The sequence below is a fragment of the Petaurus breviceps genome, unplaced genomic scaffold, assembly GCF_028583685.1.
Source record: "Petaurus breviceps papuanus isolate PSGF00001 unplaced genomic scaffold, PetGlider_PUasm1.0 128, whole genome shotgun sequence".
Taxonomy (NCBI): domain Eukaryota; kingdom Metazoa; phylum Chordata; class Mammalia; order Diprotodontia; family Petauridae; genus Petaurus; species Petaurus breviceps.
Window position 1 is genome coordinate 4,889,233 of NW_027185664.1, and position 18,879 is coordinate 4,908,111.

The following is an 18,879-nucleotide window of genomic DNA, read 5'->3' on the forward strand; positions in this document are numbered from 1 at the left end:
TTGATTATCTCTTATAATTAGGTCTATTTTTGTTTTTGTTTTGTCCAAGATAATGATTACCAACCCTGCCCTTTTCACTTCAGTTAAAGCATAATAGACTCTGCCCCAACCCTTAATTTCAAATCTTTGTATGTCTTTCTGTCCAAATGCATCTCTTACATACAACATATTGTTTGATTCTGGTTTCCAATCCATTCTTCTGTCCATTTCTGGTTCTGTAAGTTAGCTCATCCAACTTGCATTCAGTTATGATTACTAACTGAGCATTTCCCTCTATCCCATTTTCCTCTGTTTATCTCTTCTCTCTCTCTGTGTCTCTCTCTCTCTCTCTTTCCTGTCCCTCCTCAAAAGTCTGTCTTGCTTCTGACCACTACCTCCCCCAATCCACCTTCCCCTTTATAATTTTCCCCCCAATATCTCTTATCCACTCCTCTCCCATCTCCCAACTGAGTGTGCATATATATTCTTCCCTCTTTGAACCAATTCCAATGATGTTCAAGCATTACTTGACACCCCCAACCCATTTTCCCCTCCACTTTAAAAGCTCTTTCTTTTCATCTCCTTTATGTGCCCTGTTCTACCTCTCCTTTCCCCCTTCTCCCAGTGCATCCCTCCTTCTCATCCCTACATTCTTTTTTTGGAGATCCTCTCAACATAATTGACTCACATTCATGCCCTCTGTCTATAGAAACTCCTTCTAATTGCCCTAATAATGAGAAAGTTCTTAGAAGTTACATGTATTAACTAGGTGTGTGACCTTGGGCAAGTCACTTAACCCCCAATTGCTCTCCAAAAAGAAAAAAGAAGTTACATGTATCATCTTCCCATATAGGAATGTAAACAGTTTAACTTCATTGTTCCTTATGATAATTCTTTTATGTTTACCTTTTTATGCTTCTATTGAGTCTTGTGTTTGAATGCCAGATTTTCTATTCAGCTCTGGTCTTTTCATCAGGAATGCTTGAAAGTTCACTATTTCATTAAATATCCATTTTTTTCCTTGAAAGATTATACTCAGTTTTGCTGGGGAGTTGATCTTGGTTGTAATCCTTTGCCCTCCTGATAATCATTTCAAACCCCTCCAACCCTTTAATGTGGAAGCTGCTAAATCTTGTGTGAGCCTGACTGTGATCAATGATTTTTGAATTGTTTCTTTCTGGCTCTTTGCAGTATGTTCTCCTTGATCTGGAGCTCTTAAATTTGACTGTAAGATTCCTGAGAGTTTTCATTTGGATGGTTGGTGGATTATTTCAATTTCTGTTTTACCCTCAGGATCTAAGATATTGGTGCAGTTTTCCTTTATAATTTCTTGAAATATGATTTCTAGGTTCTTTTTTGATATTTGTTTTCAGGTGGTCCAATAATTCTTAAATTGTATCTCCTAGATCTGTTTTTCAGGTCAGTTGTTTTTCCAATGAGATATTTCACATTTTTTCTATTTTTTTTTCATTATTTTGACTTTGTTTTATTGTTTCTTGAATCTCATGGAGTCATTAGTTTCCACTTGCCTAATTTTAATTTTTAAGGAATTTTTTTTCTTCAGTGAACTTTTGTGCCTCTTTTACCATTAGGCCAATTCTGTTTTACTGTGATATATTCTTCAGTATTTTTGGTACCTCTTTTACCAGCTATTAATTCTTTTTGCAATTTTCTTGCATCTCATTTCTTTTCCCAATTTTTCCTCTACCACTCCTATCTCTTTCTTTAGCTTGTCCAACAATTCTTTTTTTTTTTTTTTTGCCTTTTGGAGGGCATCTGGGGTTAAGTAACTTGCCCAAGTTTACACTCTAGTTTGTGTGTGTGTGTGTGTGTGTGTGTGTGTGTGTTAAGTGTCTGAGCCTGGAACCGAACTTGGGTCCTCCTGACTCCGAGGCTGGCACTTTACTCACTGTGCCACCTAGCCTCCCCTTGTCCAAAAATTCTTGTTGGCCTTAAGTCTAATTAGCATTTTTCTTTAAGGCTTTGCTTGTAGGAGAGGAGAATTCAGGCAGGAATCATGGGTCAGCTAGAAGATCTGAGATAACAGATGTGATTTCTTAGAAATGGAGACGAGAAATTTGGAGATACATACACAGACACAAGCTAAATCAGCTCAGTCTGGAGGCCATGATCCATCTTTGCTACCATCTGCAGTCTGAACAGATCCTCAGTTCCTTCCTTTGCTCACAGCTAAACACAGACTGATGGAATTCCCTACCCAAACTCTTCATTCTCACAGAAACACACAAGCAGGACACACCCTTTTGGGATCAAACTTAATAGAATGAACCCAAAAGAAGGCATGTAAACACACATAAAGTAGCCTGCATGGTACCCATCTCACATAATATGTCATTTGGTACTTCATTTGTTTTGAGTCCATATTCCAGCTTAGCTGGTGATGTTCAAAATCATCTAGAACTCAGTTTCTACCAAGCTAACATATCAGATAAGAATATTAAAAGTAGAGCATTTCATCAAGACTAAAACAATTTGAAAAAGAATAGGGAGAACACTTCTCTCAGCACTCCCTCTGGGGTTTGGGTTCTGGTTCCAGGATATTTCTTATAGTGGGGGAAATAGTCTCCTGTAAGGCTCATGTTCAGAGTGTGGGGAAGGCATGACATGTTTCCTTCTGGACCAGAGGTTGGGAAAACACACTCCTGCAACTTTTGGTCACCTGCTCAGAATGTTTGCTGCTTTCCACCCACCTACTTTCAGGAAGCTCTCCACTCAATTCACCTTACTCTTGGCAACCAAAAAGCAGGCTGCATTGCTGCTGCCCCTTATTCACCAAGGGCTGCCATAAAATGCTTCTCCATGTGGCTCCCTTTCTCTTCTCCCTAGAAGTCTCTATTACCTTCCTGATACAGACATTTTGGGAGGCAGGTACACAGTTTTAAAATTATTACACTCCTGGGCACCTCAATCAGACCTATCTCTGAGGACCAGGGCTTCATGGGAAATACTGTCTTTCCTCTCAGATGTAAGGGAAAAGATGCTCAGGATTTGTAATTGTTGAGTTCTCTAGGACAATCAAGACTAGAGTTTAGAGCTAGTTCTTAGAGATCATAAGACATGCATGAGCTTCTGCCAACAAATTGCGATGGTTTGTCAGAGCAGTCAAGGGAAGGCAAGATGTCAACCAGATCACCAGCACAAGGGGCTTCTTGCTGCTGCTATTTGTAAGCTAGTCTGTCCTTTAACAGGAAGGGAGGACACAGCTGCTTTACTTCTGTCTTCCGTAGCACATTCACACCTTTTTTCCCAACATGACAAAAAAAGCAATAGGTTTGGATTCAAGAGGAGATCTGGGTTTGAGTCCCAGCTCTGATAGTTACTGTCTGTATGACCTTGAGCAAGAAACTTGACCTTGCTAAGCCTCAATTCTCCCATCTGTAAAACGAGTATGCTAGTATTTATACTACCTACTTTAGATGATTGCTGTGGAAAAAGTGCATAGGATTATAGACTAGAGCTGGAAGGGACCCCCGAAGCCATCTAGTTCAGACACCTTCTTTTACAGCTACAGAAACTGACGTCCTCATGAGACTGACCAGTGGCTTGCCCAAGTCCTTTCTGCTCCTGAGCTATTATGTCAGTTAGGGATAAGTGAAAGGATGGGTTGGGCTAATGACAGCCCCAGTTAAAATTCAATAACAAACATCTACAGCTGACCTCTCTGCATGCTTGTTGGGCTTCCTATAGTGGGTAGGAAGTGGGAACAGAGGAGAAGCCTGGTTGGGATATTAGTCTGGATTATAAAGATTGGGTAACTATGTCCAGACAGAAGGAACTCAGTAAGCATTGCCATCTCACCTAAACAAAACTGACTGAAATATACTACACCCATTAAGTGTTTCCTTTTAGGGGTGTGCATGTGTGTATGTGTGTGTGTGTATAGACACATATATGTATGTGTATATATCCATTGATATATACATATGTATGTATGTGTGTAGACACATATGTGTATGTGTGTATATCCATTGATATATACATATATGTATATGTGTGTGTGTATACTGGTCCTCAGATGACAAACCTAACATCAGCCTCAAGGACTTGCTTCTTTTTCCATGACAGAAGCATGAGAACAAAATCACACAGTCCCACTATGCCCATTACCCATCCACAGAGCTACAGGGATCCATCAGCATCCTTTTGGGGAAATTGTGGTATTGTGAATTTTTGTTGTTATTTTTTTCTTTTTTGTCTTTAGATAATTTTTATTAATTTGTTTACTTTTAGTTTATAAGATTCTATTCCACAATTCCTTGAGTTTCACATTCCCCCCCCCCCATGGTGGAATACAGTCAAGTATAGAATCTGTAAATACTTGCACATTAGACATTAGTCAGATTATAAAGATGAATTGTATCAGATGGAATGAAAAATGGTAAAGAAGTCATAAAACCAAACAAGAAAAGGAAAAAGATCAGGTACTTTGATTCAATCTGGATATAAACTCAGTTCTTTCTAGTTCTTTCTCTGGATGTAGACATTTCTCTCCATTATGAGTCTTTTGGGATTGACATATCACTGCATTGCTGAGAAGAGTCCAGTCTATCAGAGTTGGTCATCACACATACATTGTGTCTGTAATTGTGTACAAATTTCTCCTGGTTCTACTCTTCTCACTCAGCATCAGTTCATATAAGCCTCTCCAGGTAAATGTGAAGTTCAGCTGCTCCTCGTTTCTTATAGCACAATAGCATTCCATAACATGCATTCCCCAATTGATGGGCACTCCCTTAATTTCCAATTCTTTGCTACTACAAAAAGAGCTGCTATAAATATTTTTGTACATATGGGTCTATCTCCTACTCCTATGATTTCTTTGGAATATAACCCTAGGAGTGGTATTGCTGGGTCAAAGGGTATGAAATTGTTTATAGCCCTTTAGGCATAATTCCAGATTGCTCTCTAGAAAGGTTGGATCAGTTGACAACTCCAACAGCAATGCTTTAGTGTTCCAATTTGCCCACATCCTCTCCAGCATTTGTCATTTTCCTGTTTTGTCATCTTAGCCAATCTGACTGGTGAGATGTGGTACCTCAGAGTTGTTTTGATTTGCATTTCTCTAATCAATAGTGATTTAGAGCATTTCTTCATGTGCTTATAGATATCTTTAATTTCTTCCTCTGAAAACTACCTCTTCTTATCCTTTGACCATTTATCAATTGGGGAATGATTTGTATTCTTATAGATTTGACTCAATTCTCTGTATATTTTAGAGATGAGTCCTTTATCAGAGACATAGGTTGTAAAAATTCTTTCCCAATTTTCCACTTCCCTCTTAATCTTGGTTACATTGGCTTTGTTTGTACAGAAGCTTTTCAATTTAATGTAATCAAAATTATCCATTTTGCATTTTATAATGCTCTCTAATTCTTGTTTAGTCATAAAGTCTTTCCCTCTCCACAAATGTGACAGGTAAACGATTCCTTGTTTTATGAGACTGCTTACAGTATCAACCTCTATACCTGGATCATGCACCCATTTAGACTTGATTTTGGTATATGGTGTTAGATAATGGTCTATGCCCAGTTTCATTGGAAATATATAGGAATGCTGAGGATTTATGTGGGTTTATTTTATATCCTGCAACTTTGCCAAATTTATTTATTTTCTCAAGTAGTTTTTTACTTGATTCCCTAGGATTCTCTAAGTATATCATCATATCATCTGCAAAGGCCTAATTTGATTCCTTTGATTTCTTTTTCTTCTCTATTTGCTACTGCTAACATTTCTAGTACCAGATTGAATAAGAGGGGTGATAGTGGACATCCTTGTTTCACCCCTGATCTTATTGGAAATGCTTCTAGCTTATCCCCATTACATATAATATTTGCTGATGGTTTTAGATAGATGCTACCTATTATTTTAAGGAAGGCTCCATTTATTCCTATACTTTCTAATGTTTTTAATAGGAATGGATGTTGTATTTTGTCAAAAGCCTTTTCTGCATCTATTAAGATGATCATGTGGTTTCTCCTAGTTTTATTGTTGATATGATCAATTATACTGATGGTTTTCCTAATATTAAACCATCCTTGCATTCCTGGAATAAATCCTACCTGATCAAAGTGTATTATTCTTGAGATAAGTTGCTGTAGTCTTTTTGCTAATATTTTATTTAAAATTTTTGCATCTATATTCATGAGGGAGATTGGTCTATAATTTTCTTTCTCTGTTTTATCTCTTCCTGATTTAGGTATCAGTACCATATTTGTGTCATAAAAAGAATTTTTAGGACTCCTTCTTCAGTAATTTTCCCAAATAGTTTGTAGAGTATTGGAATCAATTGTTCTTTAAATGTTTGGTAGAATTCACTAGTAAATCCATGTGGCCCTGGAGATTTTTCCTAGGGAGTTGACTGATGGCTTGTTCAATTTCTTTTTCTGAGACGGAGTTATTTAAGTAATTTACTTCCTCTTCAGTTAATCTGGGCAACTTGTATTTTTGTAAGTATTCATCCATTTCCCTAAGATTGTCAAATTTATGTGCATACAATTGGGAAAAATAATTCCTAATTATTGTTTTGATTTCCTCTTCATTGGAGGTAGATTCACCCTTCTCATTTTTGATACTCATAATTTGGTTTTCTCTTTTTTTATCATATTGACTAATGGTCTATCAATTTTATTGTTTTTTTTTTCATAAAACCAGCTCTTAGTTTTATTTATTAATTCAATAGTTTTCTTAATTTCAATTTTATTAATCTCTCCTTTGGTTTTCAATATTGCTAATTTAGTATTTAATTGGGGATTTTGAATTTGTTCTTTTTCCAGGTTTTTCAATTGCATGCCCAATTCATTGACCTCCCTTTTCTCTAATTTAATCATGTATGCACTCAGGGATATCAAACTTCCCCTAAGAACTGCCTTTAATGCATCCCACAAATTTTGGTATGTTGTCTCATTATTATCATTCTCTTGAATGAAATTATTGATTGTTTCTATAATTTCTTGCTTGACCCACTCATTCTTTAGGATTAAATTGTTTAATTTCCAATTTGTTTTTGGTCTGTCTTTCCATGGCCCTTTATTGCATATAATTTTTATTGCATCATGATCTGCGAAGGATAGATTTAATATTTCTGCCTTACTGCATAGAATTGTAAGGTTTTTATGCCCTAAAACATGGAATTTTTGAGTATGTGCCATGAACCACTGAGAAGAATGTATATTCCCTTTTATCCCGATTCAATTTTCTCCAGAGATCTATCATACCTGTCCTCTCTAAAATTCTGTTCACCTCCTTAACTTATTTCTTGTTTATTTTGAGGTTGGATTTATCAAGTTCAGAGAGGGGAAGATTAAGATCTCCCACTAGTATAGTTTTGCTATCTATTTCTTCCTCTTAATTCCTTTACCTTCTCCTCTAGGAATATGGATGCTATATCACTTGGTGGATATATGTTAAGTAGGATATTGCTTTATTCTCGATGGTGCCTTTTAACAGGATATAGTTTCCTTCCTTATCTCTTTTAATTAGATCAATTTTTGCTTTTGCTTTTTCCGAGATAAGGATTACTACCCCTGCTTTTTTTTTTTACTTTAGCTGAGGCATGATATATTTTACTCCAGCCTTTTACCTTTACCCTGTGTGTATCCCTCTGGTTCAGATGTGTTTCTTGTAAACAGCATATTGTAGGATAATGGTTTTTAATCCATTCTGCTATCTACCTCCGTTTTATGGGAGAGTTCATTCCATTGACATTTACAGTAATGATTGTTATCTGTTTCTTTCCCTCCATCCTATTTCCTCCCCTGTTAATGCTCATATTTTTCCCCTTCTCCCTTACTCCCTTAATAGTTTTCCTTTTGACCACTGCCTCCATCAGTATTCCCTTATCAGCCCCCCTCCCTTTTCCTCCCATTTCCCCTTACTTCTTCCCTCCCTACTAACCACTCCCCCCCTTTCATAGACCTTTCCCCTTTCTACTGCCTGTAGGATATTTTTATAATTAATGAAGTATGTTATTTCTTCTTTGCATAATTATTGTTGTTATTATCAGCGGTAGTCATTTCCAGAACTGCCTATATGTTTAACAACCCTAAGACACTTGCAGCATGTATGAGCATGACTGTCTCTTCCCTTGTCCCTTGTTTGCATGTATATAAACATTGGTGCTAGCCTGAGTGTGTTACATTTGAAGGATGTCTGAGGATCCACGGAATCTGCATGATGCATCAGAAACCTTTCCTCAGCAGAGTGGGATTATACTTTGCATCATGGCCTGACAAACACAGGAGCCCCCCAAAGGCCTTCCATCCTTCCAGGGAGTCCTGGAGCATGGTAGAGAAAGGGACATGCTGACATCTCACCTTCTGTCTCTGGTCCCCTCAACTAGAAGATAGAGATGTAAAAATGGAGTGAGGAGACAGCTGAATTTTTTGTTCAGCCAGATTCGTCTCCCTCCATTCTTTTGACTTTTCCTTAAACAAGTGAGTGTGATTTCTGGAACATATGCAGCCATCTTTCACAAGACAATGGAATGCAGCCTCCCAGAGGAGAGGACATATTTGTTGGCATGAGGCACATATGGAGGGGGAGAGGTAGGGAGGGGAAAAATTATAACAAACATGTCAAGATGATGATATGCCTTGGGGTTTCAGTTCCAGAGCTGAAAGAAACTTGTCATGCCCATAATTGTCTAAAGCCCAGCTCAGATTGCATAGTGAAGAAAACAAGCTCCAGACTCCATCCTCTCCAGGACTGTTTGATCTTTCTGTCTCCCAGAAGTAAATTGAATGTAGCTAGAGTCCTTTGGTCAGTTTAGCTATGGAATGAAAGGAGCCAGATGCTTTGGCTCACTGTCATTCCTATCCCAAACCTAAAAATTGCTTTTTGCCTATATGTGAGACTGTATTAAGCACCTTACCACACAGTGGCAGACATGGCCACTGCCTTCAGGGAGCTGAAAGTCTATAAAAGATATTACTGATTCAGATGAATGCAAAAAAAAAAGAGTCAAGCAGAATAAATGCTTAGCAATTGTAGCTGCTGATATTTATATAGTACTTTAGCAAAAAGTTATCACGTTAAAGATAAAGTTATCCTCACAATAACCTTTGCCTAAAGGAGCCTACAGAGCACTGGAGGAGACAACATGTACATATGTACACATATACAAACTACATACTGTGTAACTACAAGTCAATGGGCAGAGAGCACTAGCAGCCCAGGGATAAAGAAAGGCCACATGTGGGAGTCTTTGATGTGAGCTTTGAAGGAAGCTAGGGATTCTAAGGGACTGAGGTGATGAGAAAGAGCTTTCTAGGTGTGGGCAATGTCCTGTACAAGGGCATAGAGATGGGAGACAGTACCATGTGTGAGTCACAGTAAGTTTATCAGTTTAACTGAATGCATGAAGGGGAAAGGTGTGTAATAAAGCTGCAAAAGTAGGTTGGAATCAGGTTGTGAGAGGATTTAAATCCTAAGCAGGGAAGTCTGTATTTGATTTTAAAAGTAAGAAGTAACCACTGGAGTTTATTGAACAGATCAGGGACATGGAGAGACATATGCTTTTGGAATATCCCTTTGGCTATTCCAGTATGGAAGAGAAGGATCAGCGATAGGGAGACAAACCAGGAGGCTACTGAAGTAGTTCAGTCAAAAGGTGAAAAAATACACAAGTAAAAAACAAATCTATTTGTCGACTTGTTCAAAGTGTTCATTAACACGATCTCCATGGCTAGACCAACTGTATTTTATTTTTTTTATTTAATCAAATGCTTTATTAACCTCTAGTTTACATCATTCATTTCCGCCAGATTTTGAGTTACAAATTTTCTCCCCGTCTTTCCCCTACCCACCACCCCAAAATAGCGATCCCACAAGATATCCCCTCCTCCAATCTGCTCTCTCCCATATCTTCTCCCATATCCTCTCTGACTTTCCAGTAGGGCATGGTGGATCTCTATGCCCCAGTGCTGGTATATCTTATTTACCAGTTACATGTAAAATAATATTAATAATAGTATAAATATATATGTATATATATATTTTAAACATTTGATTTTAAAACTTTGGATTCCAGATTCATTCCCTTCCTCCCTTGTCACCCACCCTTACTGAGAAGATAAGCAATTCAGTATAGGTTGTACATGTGTAGCTATGCAAAACATTTCCATAGTGGATATATTGTAAAAGACTGACTATATTTCCCTCCCTCCTATTGCACCTCTCACTTGTTCTATTCTCTACTTTGATACTGTCCCTTTTCAAAAGTGGGTGCTTCCAACTTCCTTCTACCCCCCCCAGCCTGCCCTCCCTTCCATCATCCCCCCTCTCATCCCTTTCCCCCCTACTCTCCTGTAGGGTGAGATACCCTATTTAGTGTGTATATCATTCCTTCCCTAAGCCAAATTCAATGAGAATAAGGTTGTCTCATTCCCTTTTGCCTTCCTGTTCTTCCCCTCCACTGTAACCATTTTCCCTTGCCTCTTCTATATGAGATAGTTTACCCCATTCTGTCTCTCCCCATCTCCTCTCATTATATTCCCCTCTCACCTCTTAATTTAACTTTTTAAGTATCATCCCTTCCTATTAAATTGGCCCTGTGCCCTCTATCTATGTATACTTGTACATATATATATATATATATATATATATATACACATTCACATATGTATTCATATGCCCATATACCCTCCCATATAGACATATATATGTATGCATATATGTGTGTGTGTGTTTCTATTCCCTTCAGCTATTCTCACACTGAGAAAAGTTTTATGTTACAATTATCGTTTTTCCATGTAGTGATGTAAATAGTTCAACTTTGATAAGTTCCTTATGATTTCTTTTCCCTGTTTACCTTCTCATGCTTCTCTTGCTTCTTGTATCTAAATGTCAAATTTTCTATTCAACTCTGGTTTTTTCATCAAGAATGCTTGAAAGTCCTCTATTCCACTGAATGACCATATTTTCCCCTGAAACATGATACTCAGTTTTGCCAGGTAGGTGATTCTTGGTTTTAATCCCAGGTCCTTTTCCCTCTGGAATATCATATTCCAAGCCCTTAGATCCCTCAGTGTGGAAGCTGCCAGATCCTGTGTTATCCTGATTGTGTTTCCACAATATTCAAATTGTTTCTTACTGGCTGCTTGTAATATTTTCTCCTTGATCTGGGAACTCCAGAACCTGGCTATAATATTCCTAGGAGTTTTCTTTTTGGGATCTTTTTCAGGAGGTGATCCGTGGATTCTTCAACCTCTATTTTGCCCTCTGGTTCTAAAACATCAGGGCAATTTTCCTTGAGAATTTCTTGAAGGATGATTTCTAGGTTCTTTTTTTGATCATGGCTTTCATGTAGTCCAATAATTTTTAAATTATCTCTCCTGGATCTATTTTCCAGGTCCATGGTTTTCCCAGTGAGAATTTCACATTGCCTTCCATTTTTTCATTTGTTTGGATCTTTTTAATAGTATCTTGATTTCTCATAAAGTCACTAGCTTCCATTTGCTCCATTATAATTATAAAGGAATGATTCTCTTCAGTGACCTTTTAAGATTCTTTTTCCATCTGGCAAATTTGGCTTTTTTTAAGGCATTCTTCTCTTCATTGCCTTTTTGAGCCTCTTTTGCCATTTAAGTTAGTCTGTTTTTTAAGGTGGTATTTTCTTTAGTCAGGTTGTTGACTCTCATTTCATAATTTTCTTGCATCATTCTCATTTGTCTTCCCAATTTTTCCTTGACTTCTCTTATTTGCTTTTCAAAATCCTTCTTAAGGTCCTCTGTGGCCTGTAACCAGCTCATAATTTTCTTGGAAGCTTTTGGTGCAGGAGTTCTGTCTTTGCTGTCTTCCTCTTTTTCCATGCTTTGATCCTTTTTGTCCCCAAAAAGGTCTGTAAAGTTGGGTTGCTCTGCTTGCTTTGCTTCCTTCGTTTGCTCATGTTGCCACTTAATTACTTGACTTTTGGGCTTTTACCCTGCTACCAGACAGGGTAGCTTCGTCCCAAAAGCTGGGGTTTTTTCAGCTGCTGAAGGTATTAGTTGGGTGCCCTCTCTGAAGCCTCCACATGCTCTGGCAAGCTGGTCACACACCCCAGGATCTCCACCCAGGACCACAATCCAGATCCAAACAGGTTAAAGGAAGAGCGATTAGCCCTCAGACTGGTCTCTTGGCCCCCCTAGAGTCTGCAGGCCAAGGAACTGAAGTAGCCATGTGGTGGCAGCTGCATGGCCACTGTGCCTCAGTCGCTTCTAGCCCAGGGGCTAAAGGCCAACCGCACTCCTGAATTACTGGATCCCGAAGTCAACATTGCACTGACCTCTCACTTTATCCTTAGCATCTATGTTTTGATAATTCTGGAAACTGCCACAGCTACTGGTGATCTGAAATCCCTCCAGTTGGCTGCTGGCCAGGCCTGCCCTGAGGCTAAAACCTCTGGCTCTAGTGGGGCTGTGGTCAGCTCCCAAAGCACTGTGCTTGCTGCTTCCTTCCACCCTGCTGGACTGTCGTCACCTGGAGGTTAGCTTCTCTGTGTCATTTTGTGGGTTCTGTACCTCCAAAGTTTCTTCAGAATCACCTTTTACATGAATTGGAGGAGGTGGAAGCTGAAGCCCCGAGGAAGTCCTGTTTCTACTCTGCCATCTTGACTCCCAACCAACTGTATTTTAGGAACAAAATTGGCCTCCTTATCTAAAGTGAAGAACAGTTGGCTGAGTTCAGGGCTGCTAGGTGGCACAGTGCATAAAGCACTGGCCCTGGAGTCAGGAGGACTTGAGTTCAAATCTGGCCTCAGACACTTGATATACTTACTAGCCATGTGACTTTGGGCAAGTCACTTAGCCCCAATTGCCCTCAAAAAAAAAACCCACCAACAACAATGGACTGAATTCTCCTTCATTAATAAGAATTATGGTTTCGGACCAAGGCACTTCTCACCTCTCCAGGTCTCAGTCTTCTCATCTGTAACAAAGGGCTATTGGACTATATAGCACTTAAGGGTCACAAAGCCCTTTGGATGCATTCATATCTAATTCCTACAACCTTGTAAGATAGGTTATTATTGTCCTTTTTTGAGCAAACTGCTCAGCATCACACAGCCAGAATCATAGGATTATAGGCTTTGGAAGGGCCAGGTCACCCAGCCCCAGCTCAAACCACAAATCTCTTCTATAACAACCCTCACAATTAGTCATGCAATAACCATATGAAAGATCTCTGGTGATGGGGAATTCACTCCTCACACCCCCCTTCTCCCAAAGGCAATCCATCTTTAGAGCTGCTCTAATTATTATGGACAGTTTCCCGTATATTAAACCAAAATGTTTCTATCTATATATATTCTACCTATTAGGCTTACTTCTCCCATCTAGGGACAAGTAGAACAGTAGAGCTTCCTATATAACAAACCTTCAGATGCTTGAGGTCTATTACCATATCCCTATTATGTATTCTCTCCCTAGATTAAACAGCCACAGTTCCTTTATCTTTATACAGCCTGGTTTCAGTCCTTTATCCATTCTGGCTGCCCTCCCTTGGATGCACTCCAGCTTTTTCACTTTCTGCCTGATTATGGCTCCCCAAGTGCACACAGAAGTCCAGAGGTGGTCTGATTTGAGCAGACAGAGTGCAGTTGCCTTACCACCTCTCTCACTTTGGACATCTTAATTCTATTCACATAGACTAAGATTGCCAGAGTGTTTCTGGCTGCCCTGTCACACAAGCGTCTGCTGAAGCAGACACTCTGCTAAAAACAGAAGCACTGACCAACTGGGGACCTGCCTTGCTGGAAATTTAATTGTTCAAAAGGCTGAGGAAGCAGTAAGGAGACCGCTATTCTGGGCCTCGTTCCGACTCATAAGTAGGGTCTGGTTACTGAGACAGAAATGCCCTGAACCTTGAAAGGAAGAGATCACACCACAGTCACACTGCCGATTCATTTGGAGACTGTGGTCCACTTTCATGTGAACAACTTTCTAGCCACGTCTTTCTTTAAAAAAAAAAAAAAAACTACGCATACAATTGCTGTGGTTGCTTTAAAAAAAAATGGTTTTAAGCCCAAATTCAGGACATAGTACACAGTAACCCAAGGACTTGAATCCAAGTCACAGAGGATTAATGTTGCTGTTTTGTCCTTTGTTTTGAAGAGGACCAATGACATCATGGGTGATGTGAGAGGAGACCATCTCTTCAACCTCTTCATTTTTTTGTTGTTGTTTTTTTTGCTAGGGCCAAGCTCCCCTCCCCCTATACTCTGAGATGGAGTGTGCTGACTCTGTCTGGTGTTGTGCCCTTTATACTATCAGCCCCTTCATTTTTAAAACAGCAAAGGAAGCCCCAGACAAACGGAGTGACTCACCAAGGTCACAGGCCGCAGGCCAGTAAAAGAGCCTGAATTATGAGGAGAAACCAATAATGATCTAATCAGATTGCACAAAAAGCTGTCAATTCAAAATTTTCAAGATTATTTAAACTATAGCTTAACATTCACTATTATTAATACCGAATGTCACCCTAATATGTATTGTGCCTTGGAGATATTAGCCAATGGCAGTATGAAGCCATAATTAAAAGGCATTTTGAATCCAGGCATCCATGAGGAAAAACTTCAACTATTTTTAAAGTTATGAAATTTCACTAAATTTTATAAGTGCTGAGAAGCTTATGATATTCCCTATTTAATATGCAAAGATGAAAAGCCACACCTCATTGGAGAAACCCTTGTTCTTTTGCCATAGTAAATGTGGCTAAAATAATTCACAGAAAACAATAAGGAGACAAACTAAAACACATTCTTTCGTCAGCAAATACAGTTTGAAGGCGCCCTTGAAAAAAAACCCGAAAGTTTGTTGAAACACACTAGAGAAGAGTCAGAATTTGAATTCAGCTCCTTGTATGACTTTTTTCCACTGTACCAGTCTGGTACTGGACGTTTCTATTTCCATATAATGATAAAATTCTGTGATTCTGTGGCAAAGAGCCACAGAGGAATTATTTTAAGATCTTCTCCAAGAAGATGCTGCTTTGACAGTTTCTTTGACTTGCTTACCCTCAAATTTTCTCAGGCCCAGCTCCACTACCTTGATTCCTGGGGCTATCAATTCAAGTTCAGAGAGTAAAGGTAGGCCCCAATTGCTCCCAGAACATTTGGGCAATTTATCAAACTTAAACGACAAACAGTGAAGAGAGCTTGTTGTTTCTATGGTGGGTAATAAACTTTGGTGTTCTGAAAGCCCTTCACAAAAATTGACAGCAATGAACATCTAGTCTCTGCTTAAATACCCTCAGTGATCAGCAACTCACTACCTAACAAGGTAGCCCATTCTACTGTCACAGTTCAGTAAGTGAATACTTTCTAGGGCATATTAGGGTGTTAGGCAAGCCTTGAAGACACCAAGTAATGGCAGAATAAAGATATGAAATAAAAGTTATTTTCATGTTGATTTTTTTAAATTAAAAATATTCCACGATACTCATGTATATGAGTAATAATAAATAAAACAAAACAAACAGAACAAAAGAGGAAAACTAGGAGAAAGAAAAAAAGATAGAAAATACTATGCTTTTATGTGCACTAAACTATAATTCTTTCTCTAGATGTGGATAGCATTTTCCATCATGAGTTTTTTGGAGTTTCCTTAGATTATTGCATTACCGAGAAGAGCCAAATCTATCAAAGTTAGCCATTGCACAATGTTGCTGTTGCTGTGTACAATGTTCTCCTGGTTCTGCTCATTTCACTCAGCATCAGTTAATTTCGTATTTATTTCTAAATATATTAAAGTTCAATGTGTTAGTCAACATGGCTGCTGTCTTTGCTAAGCCTTCCTTGTACCTAGACTTATATCGAGTCTGCCAAATCACTCATTGCAATAACAAGTATAACAATATCTAGGTATCTTTTTTTTTCTTTTTGACTTTAAAGATTCTTTAGTTTGCTTTCATTCCCAAATCAGTCCAGGTATTATAGAGGACAGCCATCTCTAAAAGAACTGGTAAAATGATTTCTGTGTTAAATCATCAGCTTTTCTTTATACTACCAAAAAAACTCAGCAGTAAGAGCTAGAAAAAGAAATTCCATTCAAAACAATTGCAGAATAGATGAAATACTTGGAAATTAAAATATATTATGTATATAAATTATATGAATGCAACTATGAAATATTCTTTAGAGAAACGGAGGAAAAAAACCTAGATAAAAATACTAATCAGAAAATTTCTGAGTTTCTGTGTCACAGCTACCAGATTTGCAAAGAGGACAAAAAAAGGAAAATTATTATTATTGGAGATTCTGCAGGAAGACAGGCATAGTGATGGATATACTCTTGATCTGGAGCTGTGAATTGGTCCAACACTCCTGGAAAGAAATTTGGAACCACATCCAAAAAGTTGCTAAACTGTGTGTTTCTTTTGACCCAGCTATGCCACTATTAGGCCTATGCCTCAGAGGTCAAAGAAAGACCAAAAAACCCATATGTATACAAATATAACAGCTCTCTTTGTTGTAGCAAACATATGGAAACTAAAGGAGTGCCCATCAATTGGAAATTAGTGAAAAAATTATGGTGTATTAATGGAATGGAATGGAATTGTACTATTAGAAATGAGGAAATGGATGGATTCAGGAAAACCTAGGAAGACTTGTATGAAATGACACAGAATGAATTGAACAGGGCTAGGTTTAAATTTGAACAAAGAAATGACCAACCACAACTCCAATGCGTCAATAATTAAAGCGCTATCCACCTTCTGACAGAGAGGTGATGGTCTCAAGGTGCAAAATGAGGCATAATTTTTAGATCTGGCCAACCTGCTCATTTAATTTGCTTAGTGTGCATGTGTGTTACAAATTTGTTTTTCCTTTAAAAAAATTGGTGGAGGAAGGAAGAGATACTATACTATTATGGAAATAAAAGAAAAGAGGGTCAGTGAAGCATTTACAAAATGTACAGAAGAGAACAGAATGAAGTATAGAAGAAAACATGAGCAGGCCAGCTTTAAAAGAACATATTGAATTTTATTAAATACTTAAATGGAAATTAAATGTCATAGAAATTTTAGTTTCATGTATAATCTTCATTATCTATTCTACTTTGTATGTAGATATGCTCATTTTATTTGATGTTTAAGTTCAGAATTAAAAAACAATTGTGCCAAGTCCCTGGGTAGGCTGCTGAATCGAACATAAATGGTCTTTTGGGGGATCCAGCCCAGGACAGTGGAAAAAGCAATACATCATGAGTAAGGAGACCTGAGTTCCAATCCTCTTACTCCTGCTAAGAAATCAGGTGACCTTGGACCATTTCACTTCCTTAGGTTTGAGCTTTCTTAACTAGAAGTTAGTTGGAGTGGCTGCATGATTTTTGAGATGCTCTCCAGTTCTAGATAAAATTATAGTATTCCTTTCATAAGGAAAATGTGATAGGAAGAAAAGGAAAGGATGAAGACTGCTTGTATTTGTTATTGGACTTTCACAGCACTGAGATTCTCCCAGGTTCCTGTCAAGATGTTCTATCCCGAGGTATATGAATAAAAGCAAGAATGCAAAATATACTGACATTATAAGATCTATTAAGGACTTAGAACTCTTTATGATATCTTGTCAAAGGTGATTTGATCTTTACTGTATAAGACTACTTTTATTTACCCTTAATTCTATTGTATTCATTATGTTTTCACCATTATTGATATTCTCGTCTTTCACTTAGTTGCCAATACCTTGCTTCTGTTGCTTACTACCTATGTGACAAATGGTGGAACCACATAACCTCCCTGAATTTCAGTCCCCCTCATCTCTAAAAGAAGAAGGTTGAATGATATGACCTCTGGGGCCTTTCCCTACTTCCAGCTCAACAGTCTAATGATTCTAAATGTAGATTGTATATTTCTCTTCTATCCATCAATTTCTCTTCTTCAAGTCTGATATACCAGCTCTTTCTGATAAGGTCTCCATTTTAAAATTTCTCTTTCCTCCCTTACAGGTACAAAGGTTTTAAAGGCAACTGTTCCATGACCTTCATTGATCAATTTAAAGCCCTGCATCAGTGTAATAAGTATTGTGAAATGCTGGGGTTAAAATCCCTTCAAACCAATAACCAGAAACAGAGGAAACCTGTCATCAGCAAAAGCAAAGTTCAGCCACCCACCACCCCTGCCAAGAAGGCAGGGGCCAATGCCCCCCGCAGAGAAGAAAATAGACTCCAGAGTTAAGTCACCTGCTAGCAGAGAGTAAGAAAGAAGAGCAGAAACCTCATGCAAGAGGGACTTCACAGTCAGTTATAAGACTGTATAAAGCAGTGCCTTAAGATGCTTTGGAAACTATGACCTGCTGCCATTATTGGAATGTTGGCAGGCTAGGACCTGTGATAGACTTAACTGGGAAAACAAACCCAACTGTCCATCCGTGATAGTCCCCCCTTTGTACAAACCTTTCAGCATTTTTACCAATGTCACATCTGTGTATGTTTTGTTGTGTTCTCAAGGACTTGGTGTCAGGATGGGACTATCCCTGGCCCTACTGCCTTCCTTACTTCCCACTCAGAGCTAGACCAGTGAGGCTATGGCATTCAGCTGCTATATAAACCTAGAATACGAATGACTCTCTATACTGAAGTTTGCACTTAGTGCTGATTACTAGCCTTGTTGTGGAAATTTTTCAGTAATGATGACCTTTTTCATAATTATTTGCACGGTTGTCACCCTTATGAAACTGACAACCAGGTGGACTTTTCTGTTTAATTAAATTCCTATTTAAACAAAAGCAAGCTGTGTGAGTGCTTGGATCATTGCCGGCATCTTTTCTGTGTAATTTGTACCACAAGCCAGATCTCTTGGGTTTAGTAATCACCTAATAAGGTGACCTACTCATGTGGCATTTCCTTTTTAAAACAGAAAAGCTCTAAAAATGGACATCTGCGGTTTCTCTATTCTTGAGTCTCC

General features: G+C 38.4%; 1 protein-coding gene across 1 annotated transcript in view; it reads left to right on the plus strand.

The window, feature by feature from the left end:
• Window positions 1-18,172, plus strand: part of LOC138172292 (alpha-protein kinase 2-like) — a 160,531-nt gene extending 142,359 nt beyond the window's left edge. Inside the window, 2 exon segments of the mRNA XM_069102000.1 lie at window positions 17,922-18,117; window positions 18,119-18,172. Coding sequence (XP_068958101.1) covers window positions 17,922-18,117; window positions 18,119-18,172 — 250 coding nt within the window.
• The last annotated feature ends 707 nt before the right edge of the window (window positions 18,173-18,879 follow it).